Consider the following 27,382-nt stretch of genomic DNA (forward strand, 5'->3'; position numbering starts at 1 on the left):
CCTCAGGAAATGACCTAATCTCAAGTCTAGGTTTCACGGTCATGTGTAAGTAGGACTCTGTGAAGTGTAACTTGACTACCAGGTGCTATAGTTTATGTCACTGTGAGCACACAGAAATAGGACGGGTCATCTTCAGCCAAACGTGTTTTCTTCTTCTTTTAGGTCGAATTTAAGGAAGTATGCTTACCAACTATAGCTTCAGATGAATAACCGAGTTTGTTAAATAGGACATAATTGTAGGCGTAGTACAATCGTTTAAAATGTTGGCAAACTTACGAAACCGCTAACGATGATTCAGCATTCTGACCTTTATAGGATTTTGACCTTTCTACTAAAGATCAAAATACTGCACTCTATTCTATACTGCACTCTGTTCTAACCTTGATTTTTAATAAAAATGAATACGTAAGGTTCTCCCTCATCTCTTGAAATTTATGCATTGATTAAAAAAAAAGAGTAAAAAAAAATTGAGTAAAAAGCCAATGACATTATAAAAATGGGTACCAAAAATAGGCAAAAATAGCCATAAAAATTAATAATTACGCGTTGATGACTACCAAACTCAGGTCGTATCCAGAATTCGATATTAGGGGAGGCGATCGACACATACATATCAGGTTTATTTTGTATTATAAAAATATATCTATAATAGGTTTATTTTTTGCTATTTAAATGAAGAGTCTTTTTATTGTTGTTGTTGTTGTTCTGATTACTAAGGGTTGTAGATTCCCTGGATTGCTCCCTACCAAGTATATCTCCTCTATGAAAAAGATATATACTTCTGCAGTCTCCAAAATGAAAGATGGTCACCGAATTATCATCATTTTAACGAAGTTCCTCGCTAAATTTCTGTTACTAATTGATAGCCTATTCTAAAATAATACACAAACAGTGATTTTTAAAAAAGTCAGATTCATCTACCTCTTAGAAAAATCAGGTCTCAATCACTTAAACTCCTACACACGTTTCTGGTAAATGTTTGTGCTTTAATTATTAGTGGAAATGAATTCATCCTAAATTTCATTACCAAGTTGAAGCTTTCAAACTGCTAAATCGAAACCAACCTTTACATCGATAAGAATAGCTAGTTAAGACATAGCGACATTCAACCCAACAAGAACTTACTTTGATGCAACACTTTTTTTAAAAGATATGATACTCGTGTAGGTTCTCTTGTTGTCATACATTATAGTATATTTATTTTGGGTTACTATACGTACACATAGTTGGACGAATAGATAGACTGAGCCTGCGTTCAGTGGGGCAGTAGCATTTTAGAAGGCGCAGGTCAATATAGTTTGATCCCCTACACAGTAATACTGTATACCTTATAAGGTATAATATCTTATACCCTTTACATCACTAATTTGCAATTAAATGACCATAATTTGAATGCAAAAAGGATACATAGATATATACATAAAATGTTAATGTGTATTCTATATTAAGGAAAATCGGAAGTAATAGAAAAAAAAATCTAGATATTTAATTAATATCACCAACAAAATTTACATTAAGAGAGGGTAAAGCATTTAAAACAATTATAGCAGCAACCGTACTTGGCTCAGTTTTTTTTTTTTAATATATGAGGGTATTTTAAATGAGATATCAGTAATTTTTTAGACAAAGTGAGGAATAAATTGTCAATATTGTTTAAACAACACATCCTATAGCTGTTTTTGCAAAGTTTTCCACCTTTCTCATTCCTTTAAAATGCTCTCCTCTATTTGATCCAAATGCTTGGAAACTGTACATCTGAAATAATATATTTAAAAAAAGATTTTATTACAAATTTGGTTAAAAATGGTTGTCCATGTAGAAATGTCTACAGAGAAAGGGAACCCCTGCAATATCCATCCCTTTTCATTTATTTAGCCTGATTCGTATTAATTTCTCAGAAGACATATAGCAAATAAGAAACCTCAATATTCAATGTTAGTTAAAGTCGGTAGAGCTATGCAACTTTATTTAGTAGGTGCTTACGCGTGACGTCCGCCTTACAATGCTGTTGACCTATAGTCTGATTAGGCTGAATTTTTCAGAGGATCTTAAGCCATCTTAGAAACAACAGCATTCCAGATCTGATAGAAATCTGTTGAAATAATGTTAAAACCGTGATTTTATCTACTATGAATGCTAAACCTCCATTATCTTCGTTTTTGTTTTCAGTTGGGCTGATTGCTATGCGGAACATAAAGAATTCAATAAATAACTATGTGATTTGCAGAGGTGTCTGTTGAGGAAGAGTCCCTTTAACCTACCCCCCCCCATCAACTTTAACCTGATGAGGCTGATTTTCTCATGGTATCTTCAGCAACGTAAGAAACAGCTATGATTCCAATTTGATGGAATTCGATTGAATGATGCGGCCTATACGAAATGGTGGATTTAAAGAATGTTGTTCGGAGTATTCACTATTTTTGAAAGTGTTCTAGAAGTTTTTATTAATTTGATTTACCGCTTCAAGTTTAGCAGTCTGTATCCTGTTCGAACATTTCAATCGAATGAAATTGACGGCTGAACGATACTCAACTTATAACCGGATTTATAGCAGTCGAATTTTGATCTTGTAAGTTATTACAAGGATCAAAATTCTTTCTCATCAAGTCCATAAATTGTTTAGAATCATCACAACTCTTCATATACATTAGCTAATGGAGTTGTACATTTGCACATTCATAAAATAATAGTTTCATTGCACAGAATTTATTACCTGATTTCCTAGCCTCACGGTAACATCCATCATAGCAGATCTTCAGAAGAAAGAATTCACAGGTTCATTTCATGCTACTGTGTAGATCTTTTTCTTCAGCCATTTTTAACCTTAGAATTCAGAAAAATCTACTGTGGAAAACACAAGTAATTCGCAGAATAATGATAAGTAGGATTAGGAACATCGGATGGGCACAATTGTCTGCTGTATTTTCTTAGTGTTCATCAATTTTGTCTCTCTTAAGACTGTTAGGAAAACTCCCTCATCTTCTGACGATGACCAAACTGACACGTGCCACCAACGGACTTCCAGAGAATTATGACTAAAGAGTTACCTAATACCTCCGTCATTTTATTCAATAAAGGTGCTTATTGAAATTCTTATAACTCATAGCATGCTAAACATTAAGTATTTACTATGTTAAATATGTATTACAGTATACGATGCTCCTTTCATTAGGAGCTCAGTTTTTCCTCCTGAAACTTCTGGCGTTTTGCATCATACAAAAGAGGCACATGCAAGTTTCCTATACACATCGTCAATTTGTAATCGCTCTTTCTGAATCATTTCCAGTGTGTGACTAATATACAAAATAAAATTACAAACATAATAAACCGACCTAATAGCCTTAGCTGCTTCAGTATTAATTCCAATAATATTTGCTTTGCCATAAGAATATCCAACTTTTCCAACGATTTCTAGTAGCTTCGTTAAGTGTCCATTCCGGTTTTGTTAGTCTGAAATACTTGTTTCTAGGTCTAAAGTTCGTATGTTTGACCTCTAACGTCAATTTTTCTTATTTCTTTTTTTTGCAAACATCTTCAAGCTGATGTCCAACTTAAATAATAATTCGGGAAGCGAGACATAAAAATGACTTTCAGTAGCACGCAAAGTACATAAATACAACCCTCAAAAGAGTAATAAAAATAAATTGCAGGTTTGAGAGTTTTATTCATTGCGTTTTACAAATTTGAACAACACAGCATCAAAGAAAAATACAAGTTTCACTTTTATACTATTTAATTTAACTTTGACTGCTAATTTCATCGTTTATGGGAGGAAAAATATTAAATATGCAATTCATTTATTCTTACGGATTATCCATAGGTGGCATCAAGAGATGATAAAAAAATATTCGCTTTCCAAAATACCAGGGTTCCAGTTGCATTTTTTTTTTTTTTTTTACTTTTTACTAATATTTTTAGAAAATTGTTAGAGTTTTCTTCTTTTAATTGAAAGGGTGAAAACTCTACTAATTACTCACTTATCTTCATTTTCAGCCAAAAACGACCCTCTGCCTAAAGAAGTCACAGTTTGTTTAGTACATTTTTCGGGTTAGTAAAAGACTGCTATTACAATCTTTTAAATTCTTAAAACTCTTTTAAAATGTGAAATGTTATTCAGTTTGATTAGAATCCAGTTATTGCCATTTGTCGATTATAAATGAGATATATACTTTGTAATCAGCCGAATAATGATTACAAATTATTTAAGTATATAGTAAACTATAAAGTATCGGCGACCACTGGCGTGAGCAAATGCAAGTGACCCTAGCACGTAGTGCAATACCGGAAGACTCGCAGCAAAGTCGGTAAATTCTGATCGCTATTCTTAGGTATTTTCCATAATGTAAAAACACATTTCCTAGGAAATGTATGCTGTTATTACATTATGGTAGGGAGGTCACTACCCAGACCGGTTTCAGCCTTATGAGTAAGTAAAGCCGTCTCTAAAAATTCGGACGATCCCTAGGCCACTCAATCGTGGGCGAAAGACCGTCCATCTCAGCGTTGGCTCCACTCAGTGATGGCCTTCCACCCACACGTCACCACCGAGCAGAACCGCTCAAATTCCGAAGAAAATCATTCACCGACAAAGCCCCCTCACTGGGCCGTGCCGGAGAACACTTTCCCCGGAGACTCAAATGCTCCCTTAAGGCAAAAACCTTAAGAGAGCGAACACATATTAGCATCTCACTGGTTTCAGCCTTTTTTGAGGCTTCATCAGTGAGTAGCTAGACCTAATACCAAAGTGTATAGCGAAAAGAACTTATATACTCTGCGATGCGAGTTTCCAAACAGGTGCAACCATTGAGTTACTTAAATATAAAGAGCTAACAAGCTTCATTTCGGCAATGAAAACATTATTTAAATTAAGGGGATATTAAATCCCACATAGTTTTAGAACCGAATAAGAAACTCAAAGATTGGAATCAGAGAGTTTCTTGCCGAATATAGTAAACTATAAAGTATCGGCGACCACTGGCGGGAGCAAATGCAAATGCAAATGAAGCTTGTTAGCTCTTTATATTTAAGTATAGATCTTTAATTATTGTGTGTGTGTGTGTGTGTGTGTGTGTGTGTGTGTGTGTGTGTGTGTGTGTGTGTGTGTGTGTGTGTGTGTGTGTGTGTGTGTGTGTGTGTGTGTGTGTGTGTGTGTGTGTGTGTGTGTGTGTGTGTGTGTGTGTGTGTGTGTTCTCATGCCAGATATCAGAGACGGGCAAGAGAACATGCTGAGACTGGCTAACCCATCTTCATCTGAAAGCTCTAATCTTCTCATCAATATGAGATTAAAACTACGACTTTAGATTTGATCAATAGGTACGTTTCGTCTTCCGACTGGACTACAAAGGATCTATTAACTATGGTCTGAATTATTCATATTACTTATTTAATCGGAATTGTTTAATTATTTAAATCAATGAATGCGCATTTTTTATATAGAGTGCAAGAGATTTCTATATTCTTATATATTTTCTTTTTTACAGGAACTATTCAAACTATAGGAAGTTTTTCTGAAGAGCAATAGCTGAGATCTGAGATTTTAAATACCTGAGATCATATCCCATGTGGGACGAGAAGAACATTTATTCAGTGAAATAAACTTTATAATCATCCTCTCCACGAAGTAGACAAATCAACCAGAGAACACACGCCCTCAAACATAGGAACAATTGGTATAACGATAACAGTCCTATACTGTCTGACCACAGAGGAGAGATCCCTCGACAATTCTGTATTTTGTTTTTATTTGAAGGAGCGATGAAAATCGTTTCTCGCAAAGATAGGCTGTAGAAAACTGCATGACGATTTTCGACTTCATCAAATAATTCGGGAAATTCACTTCTCACTGAAGGCGAGATCCAGAATCGAGCCAAACCACGATCACGGAATTGCATTTTAAGCCCGCTGTCACTTGAAAGCTCAATTAGCTGCTCTTTTTTTCGATAACGAAAGGTCGTTCTCGTGACTGCAAGCCTGAAATGATTGTGAAATCACAGACATTTCTTATAAAAAGTTATTCGGAAAATGTTTCCAAATTCTGTTTCAGAGTTTTGAGGTGGACACAAACCCTTTCCCAGTGGTTAAATTCTAAATTAATAAGTTTCGGAGCCCTATACAAAATAACCAATTGTATTTACCTTTTGAATACTATCCGGGGAAGTCCCAACTTCCCCGTCCCTTTCATCACGCGTTCGTAATCAGGCTACTGTTGATATTGACTTTATATACACATTCAAACCTGTAAACAATTGTTGATTAATAACACAATAATGTAGGTATAATTACCGTAAAGGGAGAGAAGTCACAAAACAGAAAAATGTTCCTACAAAATAACCACCTGTATTTACCTTTAAATGCGATCCACTGGTCGAGTGTCCAGCAAATCAGCAAATCTTTTCTTTCGTTCAGCGTATTAATATTATCGCATTGCAACTGATGAGAATTCTGTGTTTCTGTGGATTCGTTGCAGATCTCTTTCTCTTTAGAAACTACACACAAACTGTCATTACAAACTCATTTTGTATTATCACTGTCATCCGAGATATTTTTCCGTTTAAAGAAGGTATCAATGTACTTATCCATAATTGAAATACCGTGCTTACTCGCATATAACACTCACCCCTGATATTACTTTTCGAAAAAAAAGAAATTAAAAAATTTCGCATATATATATGTTAAAGATACCAAGCAATTTTAAATCTGGTTTTACTCCATTTTTTTCCCAAGTAAGCAAACAGACAAAAATGTCAGTTTGCGCCTGCAAGTGATGCAATTCTAGCTGATCCTACAGGTAGTGCAAACCCAAGGTAAAAATACTTTCTACATCTATATCTCCTCCTGAGATTTTTATTTAATAAGGTTAAAACACCTTATGGTAACTTGTTTTGGTAAAATACTTACAAGCTCTGTATTACTAAATCTTGGTATTTCTAGCCTAGCTCCCACTGATGAGACCTCAAAAAAGGTCGAAACCGGTCTGGGTAGTGGCCCCTTGCCTTTAATACAAAACATCATACATCCCCTTCTTGGAGATGTGTTTTGGCATTAAGGGTAAATATTAAGATTAGTGATCGGAGCTTGTTCCACCTCTACCACGAGTTGCCTTGGGCTTGCACTACCTGTAGGATCAGCTAGTCTTGCATCACTTGCAGGCGCAAACTGACATTTTTGTCTGTTTGCTTACTTGGGAAAAAATGGAGTAAAACCAGGTTTAAAATTGCTTGGTATCTTTAACATAATTATACCCAAGGTAAAAATACTTTCTACATACATACATACATATATATATATATATATATATATATTAAGTATTCATTTTATTTTAATAATTTTTACTTACTTATTCAATTTAAATTTGTTTTATTTGGATAATTAAAATATATAGATTTATAAAATAATGCAACTTGAACAGTCCATAGAAGAATTGGAGAGAGTGGGGAGGGGAATTGTTAGTAGATGTCAATCCATAGCTGTGAAAGAGCAACTCGAGTTATTGCCAGTACGTGACGCTAATATTCTTTCAAGTGGTGTGACAACTTACCAAATGCACGCACGTGTAGTCAGTCATTTATATCGTTTTCTTGCATGATTACGTTTAGATTATGGGGACCGACTAGTGATAGATAATAGTTACGCAAGAAAAATCTGATACCAGTAAAAAATTAATGCCTGTCTGTTTCTCATGAAAGGAATTATTGTGTTTTTGAAGTTTATCGATAAGTGGAAAAGGATTTAATGTATTTTAATCTGCACTGTATAAATGTTTTTTAAGCATTACAATATGCAGTATATTAAGGATGCAATTAATCAAATATTTTTCATTTATCTTTGTGTAATTAATTAATTGTATGTTTAGTTTTCGTTATTTCTTATGTATGTGTTTAAATATTTAATATTTATTTATTTAAAAATATTTAATTTTTAAATAAAAATATTTAATATTTAAATACTATCCGTAGTAAGAAATGGCTTCTATTAAAAAAATAAAAAATAAAAAAAAGAACAATTATTTTTCGACAATTCTAGTATTTATATCATTACTGGATACTGGATAATTGCACTCGAAGCTTTTATTATTTTTTTCTTTGTAAACCTATAAGTACATTCGTACTGTAACTGGCTACGTTTTTTTTTTTTCTATTCTTATTAATTTTATGTGTATTTCTGTATACTTTTTATTATTATTATTATTTTTTTTTTTTTGCATAGTCCGAAAACCCTGCTTTAGAGATCAGACACGGAACTTTTTCAAGCTACTTCATCCTACAATAGGCTAGGAGGCTCACATCGGTACTCTCACACTGGACAATATAGTTCATCTCTAAAATGTCGTTTATACAGATGCTAAGGGATATTTACCTGAAAGGTCATGTCACGGAGAGGACCAGGGATTTGAAAATCATAAGCATCTATTCCCACGGGGTAATTCGAACACGCTGTTTAATTAGAGAGCTGATCCTAGAAGGCCTTGGCCAACCAGACCAGCAAATGAAATATATTTTGTTAATAAATCTGTAAAATTGTTTCCAAAATATGTAAGTTATGTTTCGAAAGGATATGCAGCAAGGAATCATAATCGCTTTATAGAGGAAGGCGTCAAAAATTACATTAGAATTGATACTAATAGCTCAGTTTGATTTGGGGATTACGGTTGAAGAAACTGTGGCTTCTAGGTCAGTGACGTAAAAATAGAATTACGACTGCAACGTCTATCTCGTAGACCACCTCATTGATTTTGAGGAATTTTCATACTGAGGACCATATTAAAATATATGAAATTCAAATTTGATTTCGTTCGAAGAGATTGATCTACAGATTTGCATAGAGTGAAATTTATATGTAATTATGTAATAATTGATTTATAAATAGCAGTTTTATATGCTGTAACTTTGCATCACTTTAGGTAGCAGCAGTAGACCAAAAAAAAAAAAAAAAAACAGAGAAAGGCGTCAAGGAGGAAACAATAGCGTAGCTCTAAATCAAAACATTAACATCCCCTCTGACTCAGTAAAACACCCCAAATTGTAGCAGTATTAGCAAATTACAGACTGTTCCCTTAAATTACGAGTAATTTAAGGGAATGGTCACATAGTTCAGCTCAAAGAATGACCAGAATTCCACTTACTTTGAAGCAAAGAATTTCTAAATGCCATACTTAAAGGTATGGAATTTAGAAGCTGCTGTTTTCATTTAGCTTTAGAAGAAATATGAGGCTGAAAAGTTGTGATAATTTCGAATTACTTCAAAACCTCTGACATGTCTTCTTATATATCCTAAAAGAAAAAGAATAAATTATTACAATTTGATGAAACATGGGGATTAAAAGATTTCGAGATGTGTTCTTTCTTGTGGTTATACCAGTTGCTTTTTGTTCTAGATGTTTGTCAGAAATTTTCAGTCCCTCCTCTTATCATCATCATCATCATCATCAAATTCCTGCCATGTAACCTCAAGGGGTGTACAGGATATGATAGTACTACATGAAAAATTTACATCATTACTAACTTCCTATCTACAATTTTTCTCCAAATCAGTCTATCATTGTCAAGACTCCATTTATCGATCCACCTATATTTTGGTCTTCTTCTGTGTCGTTTTCCTGCCAACCTGGCAGAGAACACTTGTTTTGGTAATCTTTCCTCGCCCATTCTGTTTAAGTGACCATACCACCTGAGATTAGCTCTGCTAACGCATTCCTGGATGCTGACAATGGGTTAAATTATTGATGAAGAGATAGTATATGTAAACATGAAGCATAATGTTAGCTCAAATGGGAATGAATGTGGTGCAGGTGATAAAGAGACGTATAGAAATGAAAACTCAGTTTTGAATTAAAGTGAAAGAAATTCAAATAATGAAAAAGAGAGAGAGAGAGAGAGAGAGAATTTTTAAAAAAAGATGATATGAATGAAGTTTTAGTAAATGAGAAAAATGGTGGAGTGAATAGGAAAATATAAATATTACTCTTACACGGAGTCTTTCACAGAAATAAAGCATGCATCTTGGAACTGGTGTTTAGCAGAAACCCGAAAAAAAGGAAAGGATTGCATGAAAAAAAAAAAAAACGAAAGCGAGCGATTACGGAAATAATATTGTATGTTGTTTATATGATTAGAAATTTGCTTGATAAAAACTTTGCTTTCATAATCCAAAGATTGAAGATGTCAGTGATGTTCTTCGCATACCAAGCGGAAAAATGGAAGAAATTGATAGGTTCAGCAGATACATATAGTTTTAATGGTACAACCACGAAATCAGAGAGGAAATAAAAGAGTTACTGGAAGAACTGAAAAAGAACAGCTAGATAGTAAAGATTCCAAGAGTGTTACCCAGTACAATGAGAATTATTTAAGAACAACGATGGCTAATGCGATAATTCATAAGTGATAATGGTGGTTGGAGTGAATATGAAAGGGTTTATATATGACCAGATTGCACTTGAATGAATTTGGAGCTAGAGATCTGGAGAAAGTGTTGTTCAGTGAGAAAAATGAAAATACAGCTGGCTCTCTTTAGGCAAGTGAATGTGGAAATAAGAATGATAAAAATGTTGAGTATAATATCCCCTTGCATCGTATGTCCACGTATGCTAATTCCATAATTGAATACTGTTTTGACTCAGAGTTTTGGTGTATACCATTTTTCAGATGGTTTGCATTTAAACATGAAAATATTGGTAATTTTAAAAAAGAATCAAACTTATCATATCCACACTTATAAAGAGCTGAAAAAATCTCATTTGAAGATAAAATGAAGATGTCAAGAACAACTCAACATGAATATTGTTGTTGTTTGCAGTCCTGTTTACCAAGTGTAAAGTATTTTCACTCCCCCCTGTGCTGTTGGAATTGTCATGTGCCAAATGACTTTCATCACCAATTCGAGTCCACTGCCGTATTCATTAAAGAGGCATGAAAAGAATCGTGTTTGATCTCTATACCAGGACTCCTGAGTTACCAAACCTTGAATACAGGATCCTTAAGGATTATGCTCTTCTTGGTGTAACAATTAATAAAGAATGTCCAGTCTGTACCTGAGAATGGGTTGTTAAGAATTGGTGTCGATTTTTATAAAAGTACCAATGCTAGTTAGAGTTATTTGAATAACATAAAATTTTCACAGGCTTTTGATAGGTTCTAGAAAAAACAAAGAAATATCGCCAATCAAGAATAAAAGTCTGAATATTTTCAGACTCTAATAGTTTTAAGAATTTCCCGTTCCTAATGTTCATTTGACGTAATGTATGTAGCGTGCAAGATTAATTTTCGTTGTTGAACTAGTTCTAGGCTCATAATCTAGATCTAGTTAAGTAAAGACGTATCCACTCTTTCCGACCAACATGCTGTGTGTGTGTGTGTGTGTGTGTGTGTGTGTGTGTGTGTGTGTGTGTGTGTGTGTGTGTGTGTGTGTGTGTGTGTGTGTGTGTGTGTGTGTGTGTGTGTGTGTGTGTGTGTTCTAATATCACCACGAGCATGATTGTTTTGTAATTGTGAGCCTGAAGTGCTTTGAAAGTTCCATGTTAGGTCTCTGGAACTCTAGTAGGATTCCCGAATTATCTAACTCTTAACCCACACTCTGAGTTAATTGCCTTTTTGTGGATGAGAATCACATAAAATAAATATACTTTAAAATCTGTATGTGTGTGTGTGTGTGTGTGTGCTGTTTTCATTTTTTTTTTTTTTGGCAAAATGATATGAAGTTATCATAATAATGTTTATATGCGCAAAAGATCTCTTCGGCATTGATGTCACTATACAAGTATGCTATTACAGAATGCGCAATTTCGTAATAAACCAAAAAATTAACAACAACAAAACTTTACAAATTTACAATGCTAATACACACGAAATCATCACCTCAGTTAAATTCACCAGTATTAACTTGTTGCGTATAGCATAGTAATTATGCAGTTACTTATCATATCTATCCTTTCGTGTTTTTATGGGATTTTAATATTGATCTAGGATTAATATATCTATAAGTAGCAAAAAAAGTTTTTAAGAGGATAACTTTATTTACCAGCATTTACTAAATATACATAATTCATGAAAATCCTTCATAAGTTGATGAGTGAACATGCCTCAACGCATTTCAAAAACTCAGATCTACAACAAATAAAGAAGAATTTTTATTTTCACAGAATCTTGACTTCTTCCTTACTGATGAGATAATAGTCAAGACTTCCTTCACAAGGCGCAATCTGCAATATATTGGAACAAGTCTCTTCCACTGCAGTGATTCTTCCAGGCAACCCTAAAGACAAACGAAAGTAATGATCGAAGAATATTCAAAGTAGACTGAATGAGGCTTATTATCACTTAATAGATAAATATGTCAAATAATAATTGCAGTCCTCAAGATGCACTACGGAAAATATTGGAACATGCAATAATAATAATAATAATAATAATAATAATAATAATTATTATTATTATTATTATTATATGTAAAACCTCCAGGGAGTCAAAGACTCATCGAGGGAAACCATACATCGCCGAAACTAGCTGTCATACCTTTCCTTAAACTCATTCACACTAGCACTCATTATCAAAACAGGCAAACTATTCCACTCACTCACTCACTGCTCTGTGAGAGAAAAACCTAGCTCATACCCTTTTCTTAACCGTGAACAAATCTAAATTCCGTGGATTCCTCCGTGTTCTCCCCTACCGTCCATACAACGCAAATTTAATCAGGCGATATCCTATAACACACATTCAGAAGTTTGCAGATATCTATCACATCGCCATACTCTTTCTTCTGTTAACCAGCGTCTGTAGTCCAAATACTCGAAATCTGTCCCAATATTCTAAATCCTATAATCTGGATATAATCTTTGTAACTCTTTGCATCCTTTCCGCAGCTTCTTTATACTCGTAGAACCCCAGAAGGCCAAATCTGCGCATTGTAGTCTAGGTGAGGTCTTTATATGAAACTCATTTTGCCTCCTTGTAAGAAGGCAAAATAACTTCTTTGCTTCAACATCGCAATTATCCTCTGAGTATGTGACTTTTGAATTTCAAATTCCTATCCACCATTACGGGCAGTGGCGGCTCGTGGCTTGAAATCGTTGGGGTGCTGCAACTTTCAAAATATACATACACACTGTAAGTACAGTGTATAGGTGTTTGGATACAATATCAAAATTATGGTAAAAATTAAAAAAAAGATAAACATGAAAAAATATTGTTTATTATCGATAAAATTATACAGTTTGGTATAATTCAAAATTACTTAAAAATACCATCCATTCCTTTAATTGTAATTAAATGAATGGATTTACATTTTTTAAACATTACAATTAAATCCTTTAATTGTAATGTCCAAATATTTAAAGACACTGAGTAAACAAGTAAACACGATAAGCACTACGAACATTCTACTACTGGCGCAAACTGCATATAAACAACAGTGGAACTGCGCGACGGACAGGGCCGCATTACGCTAATAGCTCGCATCTCACTATGAAGTGCATATGCTTGCACGCAAAGCAATATGCCACTGTGGTAAACACAGTGCTGCTAGCGTCCTTCGCCCTCCTAAGTGCTACAAGATGGATTTTTATTATTTTTATACAAAATAAGAGAATTGAATAGGATTGTTGATGATAAAATTAAATATTACAAGCAAATATAAATAAATTAATAAATATATTTATATGTCGAGAAAAATTGGGGGTGCTGCAGTTCCGCAGTGCCTATGCACGAGCCGCCCATGATTACGGCAACATCCCTAGCCTCATCAGTTTCTTGTAGCAAAACTCAGCTAATATAATATACCGTAGGAAATCTCATCACGTCGAAGTGCATAACTTTACACTTAGCAACATTAAACTTATAACCATTATCAGTTTCCACTATTTCCAGCTTATTCAAATCAGTTCGTAAGTGTTGAATATCAGTAGCATCCCTGATTGCCCTGCCTATCTTCGCATCATCATCAATATAATTAGCAACTTCTCAGGAAAGCACAGCAGGATCGCTATCACCAATTGATGATAAAATAGTCATTTTCTTAATATAGACCCCTTCTAATGCTATGAACAAATCTAACACACTTTGACCTCAAGTTCCTTCTTTAACATGCAGCTTGAGAATATTGTAGTCTAATGAAGAAATCTTATGAAACGACTTCCGTCGTATCATAAGATTTCAGAATTCATAAGACACAGTGCTGCTAGCGAAGGACGCTAGCAGCACTGTGTTTACCACAGTATCATATTGCTACGCGCGCAAGCATATGCACGTGATGGTGAGATGCGAGCTATTAGCGTAATGCGGCACTGCCGTCGCGCAGTTCCACTGTTGTTTTTATACAGTTTGCACCAGTAGTAGAGTGGTCGTAGTGCTTATCGTGTTTACTCAGGCTCTTTAAATATTTGGACATTACAATTAAAGGATTTAATTGTAATGTTTAAAAAATGTAAATCCATTCATTTAATTACAATTAAAGAAATGATTGTATTTTTAAGTAATTTTGAATTATACTAAACTGTATAATTTCATCGATAATAAACAATATTATTTCATGCTTATTTTTTTTTTTTAATTTTTACCATAATTTTGATATTTTATCCAAACACGTATACACTGTACTTACAGTGTAGCCACTGTAGTAGCCACTTTTAGCTTATTTTATCGAACTGTATTTCGTTCTTGTATTTTCGTAATGCATTTATATATAAGCTCCACCTGCAATGGCTTCTGCATAATTTTTGTCAAATTTATATTGCCAAAACCAAGCGAACTTTCCTAGTCACGTTCAAAATCTTTCTACAATGATTCGTTAAAAATAAATGAAAACAGAAAATTATTGGAAAAAATATTTCTTATACTTATTAGGCATAATATTGCATGATTTGGAATGACATACGGATATTAAGTAATGTTTCCATAATAGATTAATAAAAGTTTCCTTAAAATAAGAAAAAAAAATGAAAGAAAAGGGTAAGGTAATAAAATTTCTCTGAGTTTTCTCAATAACCATTTTAATATCCCGGATGATTTTTACCTTTAAAAAAAAGTCTGGGTTAACTTTCTGTCTCTCTTGGTTCTACAAATGATTCATGTATTAACAAGTGCATAGCACTGATTCAAGTATTATAACTATTTAACTAATACATTTTCGTTTCATTTTTAATGAGTTCTGGATGAAAAAAACTGCTAAGGATGACCCAATGGCCTCATTTTTATACTAGCATAAAAAATAATAGTACATGCTCATGTATAGATATTCTTTCTATTAACTAACTATTTCGTATTATTTTGATAATTTGTTGGGACAAAGTAGATAGTTTTAATTATTTCTTTTAACTTTTGAATGGTATGTAACAATAATCATGACAACTCAGACCTCATTTTTGTATATACGAGGGTCGTCTGAAAAGTTCTCGGCCTCGACCATAGAGGGCAACTCCATCAGCAACAATTTTTGTTTCTAAGTTGGTACATCTGTCGTAAGCATCCACGTGAAATTGCAAGTCATTCTATCAAGTAGTTTGTTTTATACAGCTCTCCGAAGCGAATGTGTTGTCTGTATCCCTTGAAGTGGATAAATTGAGTATCGTGCGGTTAATTCTTTGTAAAAGAAGGTCTAACGACAAAAGAAATTCATTCGAAGTTCATAAACGTTTATGGGCACTCTTCTCCTTCGTTTTCGACAATTAAGAAATGGGCTGCCTTGAAGATGATCCACGTGAAGGACGTCCAAAAAGTGTAACAACACCAGAAATCATTGATCAAGTGCACGATATGGTATTGGATGACTGGCGAGTCAAAGTGCGTGAAATTACTGAGACTATAGGCATTTCAAAAGAACGTGTAGGATATATTTTGCATGAAGAATTGCAAATAAAAAAGCTTTGCGCAAGATGGGTGACGTGCTTGAAATTAATTTTAATTTCTGTAATATCAGTGTTAAACCGATTTAATATAACATAAAATTCTTTATTTCAATTTAGAATAAACATACAAAAATTGAAATATTGAAAACATGACTAGTAAATAAAAAAGCTTTGCGCAAGATGGGTGACGCGCTTGAAATTAATTTTAATTTCTGTAATATCAGCGTTAAACTGATTTAATATAACATAAAATTCTTAAGTATAAAGAGCTAATAAGCTTCATTTCGGCAATGAAAATTACTTAAATTAAGGGGATATTAAATCCCACGTAGTTTTAAAACCGAATAAGAAACTCAAAGATTGGAATCAGAGAGTTTCTTGCCGAATATAGTAAACTATAAAGTATCGGCGACACTAGCGTTAGCCAATGCAAGTGATCCTAGTACGTAGTACAATACCGGACGACTCGTTGCAAAGGTGGGGGAAGTTCAGATCAGATCGCTATTCTTAGGTATTTTCCATAATGTAAAAACACATTTCCTAGGAAATGTATGCTGTTATTACATTATGGAGGGAGGTCACTACCCAGACCGGTTTCAGCCTTTTTTGAGGCTTCATCAGTGAGTAGCTAGACCTAATACCAAAGTACCTAATACCTAATACCTAATACCCCTTAATTTAAGTAATGTTTTCATTGCCGAAATGAAGCTTATTAGCTTTTTATAGTTAAGTAACTTAATGGTTGCACCTGTTTGGAAAACTCCTTCGCAGAGTATATAAGTTCTTTTCGCTATACACTTTGGTATTAGGTCTAGCTACTCACTGATGAAGCCTCAAAAAAGGCTGAAACCGGTCTGGGTAGTGACCTCCCTCCATAATGTAATAACAGCATACATTTCCTAGGAAATGTGTTTTTACATTATAGAAAATACCTAAGAATAGCGATCTGATCTGAACTTCCCCCACCTTTGCAACGAGTCGTCCGGTATTGTACTACGTACTAGGATTACTTGCATTGGCTAACGCTAGTGTCGCCGATACTTTATAGTTTACTATATTCGGCAAGAAACTCTCTGATTCCAATCTTTGAGTTTCTTATTCGGTTTTAAAACTACGTGGGATTTAATATCCCCTTAATTTAAGTAATAAAATTCTTTATTTCAATTTAGAATAAACATACAAAAATTGAAATATTGAAAACATGACTAGTAATCAATATTAGACATAAAAATTGATAATTTCATTCAAGCTTACCATGCATCGAAGCCATGTACACTGAAAATTTTTCTTACACATCGTACGTCGTCTGCTATGTTGTCGTCTCTCAGTGCTATAGAATGGGAAAGGGTGGGAAATTACACAGCCGACAAAAACGTGATTTATATGATAGTTTGGTAACAATTTAAATGAATATAAGCTGTTAATATAGGTTCATACAGATAGGTGAAAAGAACTCTTTCTTTAGATACACAAATAAATAAAATAAATCCGATATTAACAACACCGCATACACAAATTATTAATCTCAATTAAAGTTGACAGGTTAGTATACAATTAATATTTACCATTACAAGGAATGTTACAAACATTGTGTTGACCGGGAGAGCACCAATATCTATCATTAATCTGAAACAAAAATAAAATTTTATTTTTTATTATCAAACATGCTAAATATATGAGATAATGTACTGTAATTTAAATATAAGGACTAGAGAGGTTACCTGAAAGAGTCCGTGATCAGAGCTGCCATCCCAGTTCCCTCTACCTAAGGCATTAGTATCATACAAACTTTCATGCTGAATCAAACAGATCCCTATCAGAAAGCATAAATAAATTAGTTCCATTTTCTTTAACAAATTATTACTATTACTAACTTTATATACGCACGTACACAAGTATCTCATAATTATTAAATTAAAAAAAAACAAAAAACATAAGGGATGTTTACAGAAATGTATTCCAAGTTGCAGTCTATAATTAGCAATTTAGTGTGGAATTATCAAGTTTAAATAATCAAAAATTAACGTCAATACATGCATAATTATAGGTATGAAAACAAATGCTATTAATCGAATAAAATTATCAGAGAAAGACAATACATACAATCGGCAATGTGGTCTCTGCGAAATCCGTGAACACGAACAAGTTCGTTGGCTAGTTCACATCTGTCGTACACTTTCGCATTCGAAAAAGACAACAGCAAGCACAGAACGTAAATCAAAATGGATTCCATAGTCGGTTATTCTTCTTTATGAAACATCGACACGGTCTTTTATAGAATTTTTTAGAAGGGGTGCGCTGACGTTTGAAATAAATAAATAAAACAAAAGGATGTGACAGTGGGAAGAAAAAAAAAAAGGATTTCGACTTTTCAATTGCACTACTTTCCGGTTGTCTCATTTAGATGGAAACTATTTCGTTTTTGTGTGGCAATCCGACCCACATTTCTTTGTTGCTTTCACTTCGGTGCTTTGTTGCTTTCACTTTCCTTTTTTCATTTTTTTTTTATTATTGTTCATAAATTTAGATACTTTAAACGGCTTATTAGAAAGGTGATCCATTATTAGCCACTGTCCTGTCACGTGAACAGTTGTGTTCTATAAATTACATCAAGAATTTTACTGCACTTCATAAATCAAATGGCGTAATGAGAAGAAACGCTGTCATATTATTATTATTTGCTGACATTTGGGGACTTCTTACCTGTTTTCGTAAACCCACCATCTACAGTAGACTGATATTATCAAGCAGCTATTTTGAGCTCATTTTTATTGCACAAATTCTTGGTAACCGGCAGAACATGATTTGCATCTCTAATGTAAACGTTTTATCATCGAAATGCTTACTTTCGTCAACACATTACATGTCTATAGTACACGTTGTCATAACATTTTGACTGAACATGCGATGCCATCTTTTCTTCATAGACAAGCATATGCTTTTATTAACCACAGAAAACTATAGTTTTCTAACTATGATTTAATTTATAATTATTATAACTGTATATTATCCATCCCATCTTTCATTAATGTGTTCAGCCCAATGGCTTGTTTATTTTGCAGAGCATATTATAGCCTTTAACTACAGAAAACTACAGCTTGGGTAATAAAATATCCTGATCCTGCATATGAAACCAACTCATCTTCAGTTTCAAAGCTCTTATAAACGTTCTTCACCTAGATGAGAATCGCAAGTACATCTTGCCGACATGAAGATGCTGTAATTTTTCCGACTGCGCTAGAGAACGCTTAGATACTATAATATGCGAATAAGTTCAAGATTAACTAATTCTTTCATTACTTTAAAGAATTTTTTTTTTTTTTTTAATCTTACACCTGACAACATCACAATTTCTTAAACTAAATTGCCAGCACCCCGTCATGTTGCTGGCTTGCCGTGTGTATTTAAATACGGCAAAGGTTGGTCGATTGGTAGAGCCTCTACTGCTAAGGGCCCAGTTAAGTAAGTTTGAACGCGGTTAGTAGTTGGAAGGGAACCAATCGTTCGATGCTGTTGGCACACTCTCCCTCGATGAGTCTTTGAACTTCCTGGAGGTGTCTAATAATAATATTACTTACTTCATTTTTTTATTTGTTTTATTCATGCGTTTGCGTTATCTGATAATTATTCCCACTCTCGGTCATCGGTTCTTTATCTTCAGCATTTTCAATTCTCATTTCAATTCTCATTTGTCTCATTGCCAACATCCCTTTCCAAAAAAAAATTCCCCAAAAGATGAACGCTGCCTTATATATATATCTAAATTTGATCCCTTTACTTTCAAAATCAATATAAACTCTTACTCATAAGGGTAATGTTTTCGAACAGCTGATGTATATATTTATTGGATTCTGCATCCACTTGGTATCTATAATCAAGTGGATAATTACGCAACTAGTCATCTGTAGAGTCAGAATATTGGGTCGTCCCATCAAGGGCACCAACCTTGTTCCAACGAAAACATTATCGTTTAAAAGTCAGACAAGAAGGCTCCCAACAGTTGCTGTGCTGAAGCAGGGTGTTAGAGTTTGAATGGAGTACACTACCTCCTCTCTGCATCTAACGATGTCATCTCTAGAGAGACATTTCCATGTTCTGCACGTAGGTGAGCCTGTGAGTTGGCAAATTTTCCCCACGTTTCTAAAAGTAACACTCGGCATCCTCTCTCTTTACAGGATCCTTTATGAAGTGGGGCGTGCTAGAACTGGCCTTCCGCACAGGACTTTTAATGTGCTATTTCACGCTCCTTACACATAATCATCAGACTCCCTCTGATGTTTTTTCTCGCAATGTGAGAGACAAAATGATAAATTTATTTTCTACCTTCGCAATTAAACAGTGCTATATACTATGATCCCACACGTAGGAGCAGAAGAGGCCGACGCCCCAAAAATATCCTCTGCTTTCGAACTCCAGACCTGAAATTTGAGAAGTCATTCTCTATAAAGGCACGCAAAGAGTATCTTAAAATCAGCTAGAGAAATGAGAGTCATGTTTACTCCCACCATTTACTCACAATCTTGATTTATATTCTTTCACTTAAACGTTCATTATAACGGAAAGGGATCACATGGCAGCAACCCCTCCATCGCAATGCTTTATTTTAATTAGACACTCGGATTCCCTTGGTCCGTGCAAATTTTGGGCTGACCAGACTGCCATCCTAAGAGAAAAAATTATTAACTACTGAAATGGGTTGGTTAAGAAGATTACTCGCAGTATCTCTGCTGGATAGACTGAGAAACGAAGACATAAGGAAACGGCTAAAACAAGAAATAACAATAATAATAGACAAAATTCAAGAAAGAAGACTGCGATGGATTTGGCCATGTGACCAGAATGGGAACAGAAAGATTACCAACTAAAGCCCTGAATACAACGATGGAAGGTAAAAGATCCAAAGAGCGGCCCAGAATTAGATGGTTGGATAAAATAAAAGAGGATCTAAAAAACCAAATCACAACAAGAGGCACCAAACTGGACAGACTATTTCGGACTCTCCAGGGACAGACAGAAGTGGAAAGAGTTCATTCGGCCTCATCATCCACATAAATGATGGAAGAGAGGAGAAGAAGAAGTCACTAAACGTTTCTCATAGAGCGATTCTTCCGACTTAGGAAACAGATCAAAGTACATTATGCGGGGTTCATGTCAGAGCTACATGTTGCAGGAAGCTGAAAAAGCATATACCATCCATTCTTTTCCATAAAATCAGACATTTTGGTGTGACCTCTGAACCTATTTGTCAGAAAAAAAATAAAATAAAAATGAGGGCACCTTGCTGTCTCATGCAGATTGATTTTCTTTTAGTATTAGAAGAGGGAATTCAAATAAAGATATAACTTTAGTGCTATGAGAAGTTGCATCTAGAATCTAATATCAATAGAAAATACTTTTCAGCAAAGGAGATAGACAAAAAATATCAATGATAATTATGTACAAAGCGACACGCATCATTTGCTCAAAAAAATATTTATAATTTATTATGCATTATGCAAATAACATACAGCGTTTCTGAATCAGATAACAATATTAATAAAAATTAAATGTTGATAGTAAGAACTTCTTCATTTATCCATCTTTCTTTTAAAACTTTTGATCACGTTTTCAGACGTAAACTCAAATTTACTTCTGAAAAAGTGATCAAATGAGACTTCTTTTTTTTACTGCTAATTTGATAGATTTTATGGTGCACGTGTATATGAAATGCATCTTTGAACTCAACTGTATTCTAGTACGCACTTTTTTAACTCAATTTTCACCGATTTCTCCATTTTCAATTTCAAATTTACAGATACGTGATTACTGGCGTGTTTTTGAGACACTAATTTGTAAGGGATGTTTATGATCTGAAAATTAAAATACCTTTTCATCTTTTATCCTGTTTCTCGTGTTCGTTCATTGCGCAATTTGGAAATTTCAGTTTAGATTTCAACATGATGCTAATAAATCATAGAACTCAACTGTTAAAGGGAAAAAAATCAAATGGAATTCGTAGAAAAAAGATACTGTCGGTGATATATAAATCCGTATGAAGTAACATGAGCATAAGGTCCAATAACCTGAAAACAAAAGTACAAACTGAAGTACTTCGTACTTCATTTGTAATTTATGGTTCAGTAAACAATAATGGTTATGTTTCGCAGTGAATTCCAAACACTACTTTTATTTATTTATTTATTTATTTTATTTTATTTTTTTTTGAAATTAATGCAATACATTCAAACAAGACAACATAAACTCTAACTCGCATACATAATTTTTGGTTACAAAAATTTAAAGAAATTTTGGAGATTGTTTCGAACTGTGATTAATATTCTTACACAAAGGATCCAGTGACTTTTATCAGTACTTTAAAATATTAGTCAATGCTTTCCAGATATAACATATAAATCTAGATTAGATTCTCAACGGTTATGGAATCGTGGGTATTTGAAATGCAGCATGTACAAGTTAGGAAGAGTTGCCTTAGTTTGTTTGGAGTTACATCGAAGCAACTTAGGCGGTGAAACTAGTGTAATTATATGTTGCTTGCGTGTGTTCTCTTGTAGATTTTTATCAGTTTAGTAGATGAAAATTCCAAGTCTTTGGGAGTAAAAAAACCTGCTACTATCATATCAGACAGACCAATTCAACTTCGGATGAAAGTCCTCATTAAAAGTAGATGAACATACAATTCACGTTTGTCAACGAAAGGTACAAAAATGTACATTTTGTGCATGGGTTTCGTACTGTAAACGTGACTGTCGTCTTTAAGAAATGTCGACGATATTTTCCAAGACGAGTAATAGCAGATCAGAGAGCCTGCAGGGCCGCACTTAGGAATTTTGCAGCCCCGTGCAGTAGAATATTTTGCCGCCCCTTCTCCCTTATTTTTCGTATAGTTTATACCAACTTTGCCGCGCCAAAATAGTTTGTCACCCCGTGCAAATGCACGTCTTGCAACGTCGGTAGAGCCGGCCCTTAGAGAGGTTTTACCAATATTCATTAACAGCTGCGAGAAAGTGACTATCCAAAACAGTTGTCAACTGTTTTGCATTCAGAACCAAAGTTACGTTCTTCTGCTCCGAATTAAAAAAAAAATATATATAATTCAAATAACCCAGTTCAGTCTACATGTTAATTTACGACGACTCACTGACTCCCTTCAAGTTCTTCATATAATTGCATAATATATAGTTCTTCGTATTATTTATAATATATAGTTTAAATTATTCTCCATAATAATAATGATAATATAAATAAAGGGAAAAAAATTACACTTCGAAAAAGGAAAAGCTGGGCAAGGTACAGAATACCTTTACACTTTATCAACTCCTGTTCTATGGAGAGGAAATTTAAGCAACTTCTTCTTTCCTTTCCTAGTATTTGGGTTCAAAGAACAGGAACTAAAAGCGTTTTGTAAACGTACTTTCATTTCCTTTAATTTACTTTCATTTCCTTCCCCAAATGTGTTTATAGTAATAGTAATCTGCTATAGGCTCAGAATCTGTCAAGTATCCTAATTCACGGAACCATAATTTTGGGATCAACTGTATTTATATTATATTTATTAATTAGTAGCATGATCGCAATGGATGTGTATTCTTTTAATTTCAGGGACCCTAATCTGCTCAAGGGATGCAACTCATCCAGGCCCTAAGGAACTCACCATTAACTGTGCTTTTATAAATATTTTCGAGTAGTACGTAAATGTTTTACTATTTAAAATGTAAGCCCAACGATGAATATCTAGAAACAGCTAAATGAATAATTAAAGAGCAAGATGCTGGAAGAAGTATAAAGCCTATTCTAGTCTTAAAATGAAGCCATTTAAGGTACATTGTTTACTCATATTTTAATCTCAAAAATGTTGGCTAAGTTTCTTATGTCTGTTAGAATTTGATACATTATAAAGCTGCTGACAAATGCGTCATCCAGATTCAATTGTGGCAAATAATAACAATAATAATAATAATAATATGCATAAACGAATCACACTTCGTTATGTAACTAACTGATGCTATCAAGTAGTAAAATTTTGAGGAATTAGGTTCGAATTATGTATATTATATATACATAATTCGGCTTGAATTATACTAAATAAGGAATGAAGTGCCGCCTGGTTGGTCAAGTGGTTAGCATATCCGCTCTCCAGCCAACAGGCTGCGGGTTCGAATCCCGCGTAGGCATAGATGTTTGTGATTATCTTCCACCTTCATACATTCATTCATACAAGTGAATAAACACTCCCTAAAATGGGAGAAGTGTTTACTCTCCCAAGTGGGTCACCATGGGAGAAGTAGACCCAACCTCTCCCGCAATGGGAGAGGCCTTTATCCCTGCAATGGGGAAAAGTTACAGGCTCTTTAAAATAAAATTTAAAAAAAAAAGAAAAAAAGAAAAAAAAAGCGTGAAATGGTTAAAAAAAGTTTCATGTTTGGTCTCTAGAGCATGGTGCTTGGATTATGTAAAACATAAATTTAAAATACTTAATTATGGGTCCAGAGCATACTGGAACGTGATTAGGGACTTTCAGTCATACTCTTGCCTCTGTTAGATTACGCTCGTTTCTACACATACCGGCCATTGAATTAAAAACATTGATGCAGATGTACGTAAACGTCACTTACGTGCGTCCCCACGTGTTCTAGACAACTATTTAAGAATGCAGGTGGCCAGTAATCGTCAATAATGTTGATCATCACATTGGGAAAAACAAAGGATCTTTCGGAGTTCGATAAACGGCTTATTGTAAGTGCCTGTCTGCCTGAAACCACGATTTTGAAAACAGTAGAGCTGACTAGTTTCTCAAAGGGAGAGATATCCCAGGTGTTTAATAAATAAAATAATAATAATAATAATATACCCACATTGCTTGTCTAAAAGGTGTGCAACTGTGGTCCTAAGATCTGTCATGAACGAGATCGCCGTCTTCTGAAAGGCTTGTACGGACAAACAGAATTTCCTGTGTGCAGCAGTTAACTGAAGCATTTAACGCAGCTGTTCCTAACCCATATCTCACCGAACTATGCGTAAGGAATTGAAGAGGAGCGGTATTGGCAGTCGCATGCCTATACGGAAACCGCTGATATCTACAAAGTTTCTAATTCAGCGGCCAGTATGTGTAGAAGCGCTACAAAGTCCGAACTTGCTCTTGCAACTGCTAGTCGTGGTTACTGCGACTAGAACTTCGATCTGTTTCTGATAATTTGGCCAAGCATATCAGTTAAGCTCCGTTATTATCCTAAATAAATCTAAATTTACAGTAGTCATTATAGCTTATACTACTCTTCCCGAGCAGATACCCCCCCCCCCCCTCTCCATAGATCTTCATATGATGGCCGCTTATCGAAGCCCAACGCCCAGACCCGTACCTAGGTCGTGTGCGGACTATTTAGTCGCACGTCAGACCTGAGCGCTGCGTAGGAAGAGGTAGACTACATAGTCTCATCGACTGCCCATAATGCTTTTGTTCTAGTGGCCTCATCTCCAGAACGATCGTAGCGTTATTCTGTGCAAACTTCCGCTAACGCTGCGTTTTAAAGCGCAAGGTACGCGGTATTGTTTCAGTGGCTAGAAGGGATTCTAGATTCAGTCATGGACCTAAAGGCGTTCAGTCCTTATCCGCTGGCATGTAACATAAAGGCGTTCAGTCACATTTCCACTACTGTTAACTAACGTGTAAATATATATATATATATATATATATATATATATATATATATATATATATATATATATATATTACACTTAAATATAAAGAGCCAATAGGTTTCATTTCGGCGATATAAACATTATTTAAATTAAGGGATATTAAATCCCACATTGTTTTAAAACCGAATAAGAAACTCAAAGATTGGAATCAGAGAGTTTCATGCCGAATATAGTATAATAAACTATAAAAGTATCGGCGATTACTAGCGTGAGCTAATCTGAAAATTAATTTCAACTGCTAAAGATTTTCTAAACTTGTCTATTTTTATCGAAAGAGCAAATTTCATTCGTATAAAACTTACGGAGCACTAAAATAATTTCTGATTATTGGAAACGTTGAAGGATGATTCGGCATTGAAATATTTTGTCTGGTATATAACCACCTATAACAATACAACACATACCAGAGAAAATATTTCTGGAATATCCTATCTCCACAAAAGCCTACACAACTATCGCTGAAGTTTTATAAGCTATACTCTAACCAAGTCAAAAACAAACTTTCAACATCTTTCTCTAAATCCAGAGTAATTTATTTAAAAAGGGTGGCACACCATTTGGCAACTCCTATAGGTAGAGATGACCTTGCTAATGCTTCTGCCTGGTATCTCCACTTGGGCCTGGCTCCCACTGAAGAGACCTCAATAAAGGTCGAAACTAGTCTGGGTAGTGGCCCTTCCCTTAATGCATAACATTAGACATATCCGCAAGGAGATGTGTTTTGCATTATGGGAGATACTGAGATAGGAGTGTTGGTAGCATTTTAGTTCCAGACAGTCTACCGCTGGGACAAGTTTCTTTCACCTATTTCTATCTTGGGCATCTCTCCTTTCCACTCCAATTTATTCCATATCCCTTTTGATGTTTTTCCATTATCTTTTCCTTGGTCTTCATTTTCATCTCTTACTCTTCACTTCATTATTGCAATGAAGTGAAGAGTAAGACCACCCAATTCTCTCTGAATTGGGTGGTCTACTGATCTTCTCCATACATGGCCGGCCCACCTCAATCTACTTTCTCTCACTTTGTTGCTAATTTTTTTAATCCCATCACTTTCCTTATAACTTTGTTCTTCCTATGCTCTTTCCTTGATGTTCCATTTATTCATCTTAGCATCCTCCTCTCAGTTCTTTTTAATTGTTCGTGCTGAATTATCTTTGTTGCCCATCTTTCTGTTCCGTACAAGGCTGGTCCAATGGTTGATTTATATCTACTTATTCTTACTTTTTTCGCTGCAGTTTTCGCGTATCACTGCTGGCATCTCCTTCCATTTAGTCCAACCTGTCCTAATTCCTTCTCTTACTTTAAAGTTACATATTCCTTCTCTCTCTATCGTTGATCCCATGTACCTAAAAATGGTCAAATTCTTTCAAGATACCACCCTGTCTATCCTTTATATTAATTTCTTCTGTCCATCCCACTCACTAACCATTACTTCAGTTTTCTTGGTATATACTATATATCTTGGAAGATGCCGGTCTAAAGATAAATATCAAGAAAACTTACATAAGCACTGCGACACTGCAGTACCCCAAGGGAAAAAAATTAAAAATGTAAATTTTGTTTGTGTTTATAAATAATAACAATGCTCTCAACATCATATAAATGCAGTACAACATGTTAAAGGTTATAGCTTACTTTCGACAGTGATTGAATAGTTAATAATTGGAATTGTTCGATTAATGCTTTAGATTAAGAAACGAATGCACTGCGATCTAACGCAGTGTCGATATTATCACGTTCGACCGTTTGCAGCCAGACCCGCCGATATTCGTTTGCGCTTGTGATTGCACGTTACAAGTCATTCCGACACTGCTCGTTTGGGTAGTGTATCGTATGCTTGCGCGT

The 27,382-nt window shown here is 34.5% G+C and overlaps 2 protein-coding genes across 2 annotated transcripts in view; one reads left to right on the top strand and one right to left on the bottom strand.

The window, feature by feature from the left end:
• Window positions 1–11,990: 11,990 nt before the first annotated feature.
• Window positions 11,991–18,071, bottom strand: LOC150106945 (lysozyme C, milk isozyme-like). The gene is made up of 5 exons (XM_090393511.1): window positions 17,942–18,071; window positions 17,560–17,651; window positions 17,404–17,464; window positions 17,093–17,168; window positions 11,991–12,249 (listed from the first exon to the last, which is right to left on the bottom strand). The coding sequence occupies exons 1-5, from the start codon at window positions 18,069–18,071 to the stop codon at window positions 12,183–12,185; spliced, it is 426 nt and encodes a 141-aa protein (XP_090249637.1). The 3' UTR covers window positions 11,991–12,182.
• Window positions 18,072–23,564: 5,493 nt separating this feature from the next.
• The window catches only part of LOC150106946 (MFS-type transporter SLC18B1-like), a 63,406-nt gene continuing 59,588 nt past the window's right edge, over window positions 23,565–27,382 (top strand). Inside the window, exon 1 of the mRNA XM_090392841.1 lies at window positions 23,565–23,655. The gene's annotated coding sequence lies outside the window, so the exon portion shown is untranslated. The remainder of the gene's footprint in view (window positions 23,656–27,382) is intronic.

Source organism: Typopeltis vanoorti, chromosome 5 (genome assembly GCF_054136105.1).
Source record: "Typopeltis vanoorti isolate ZY-2024b chromosome 5, IOZ_Tvanoo_1.0, whole genome shotgun sequence".
Lineage (NCBI taxonomy): Eukaryota > Metazoa > Arthropoda > Arachnida > Uropygi > Thelyphonidae > Typopeltis > Typopeltis vanoorti.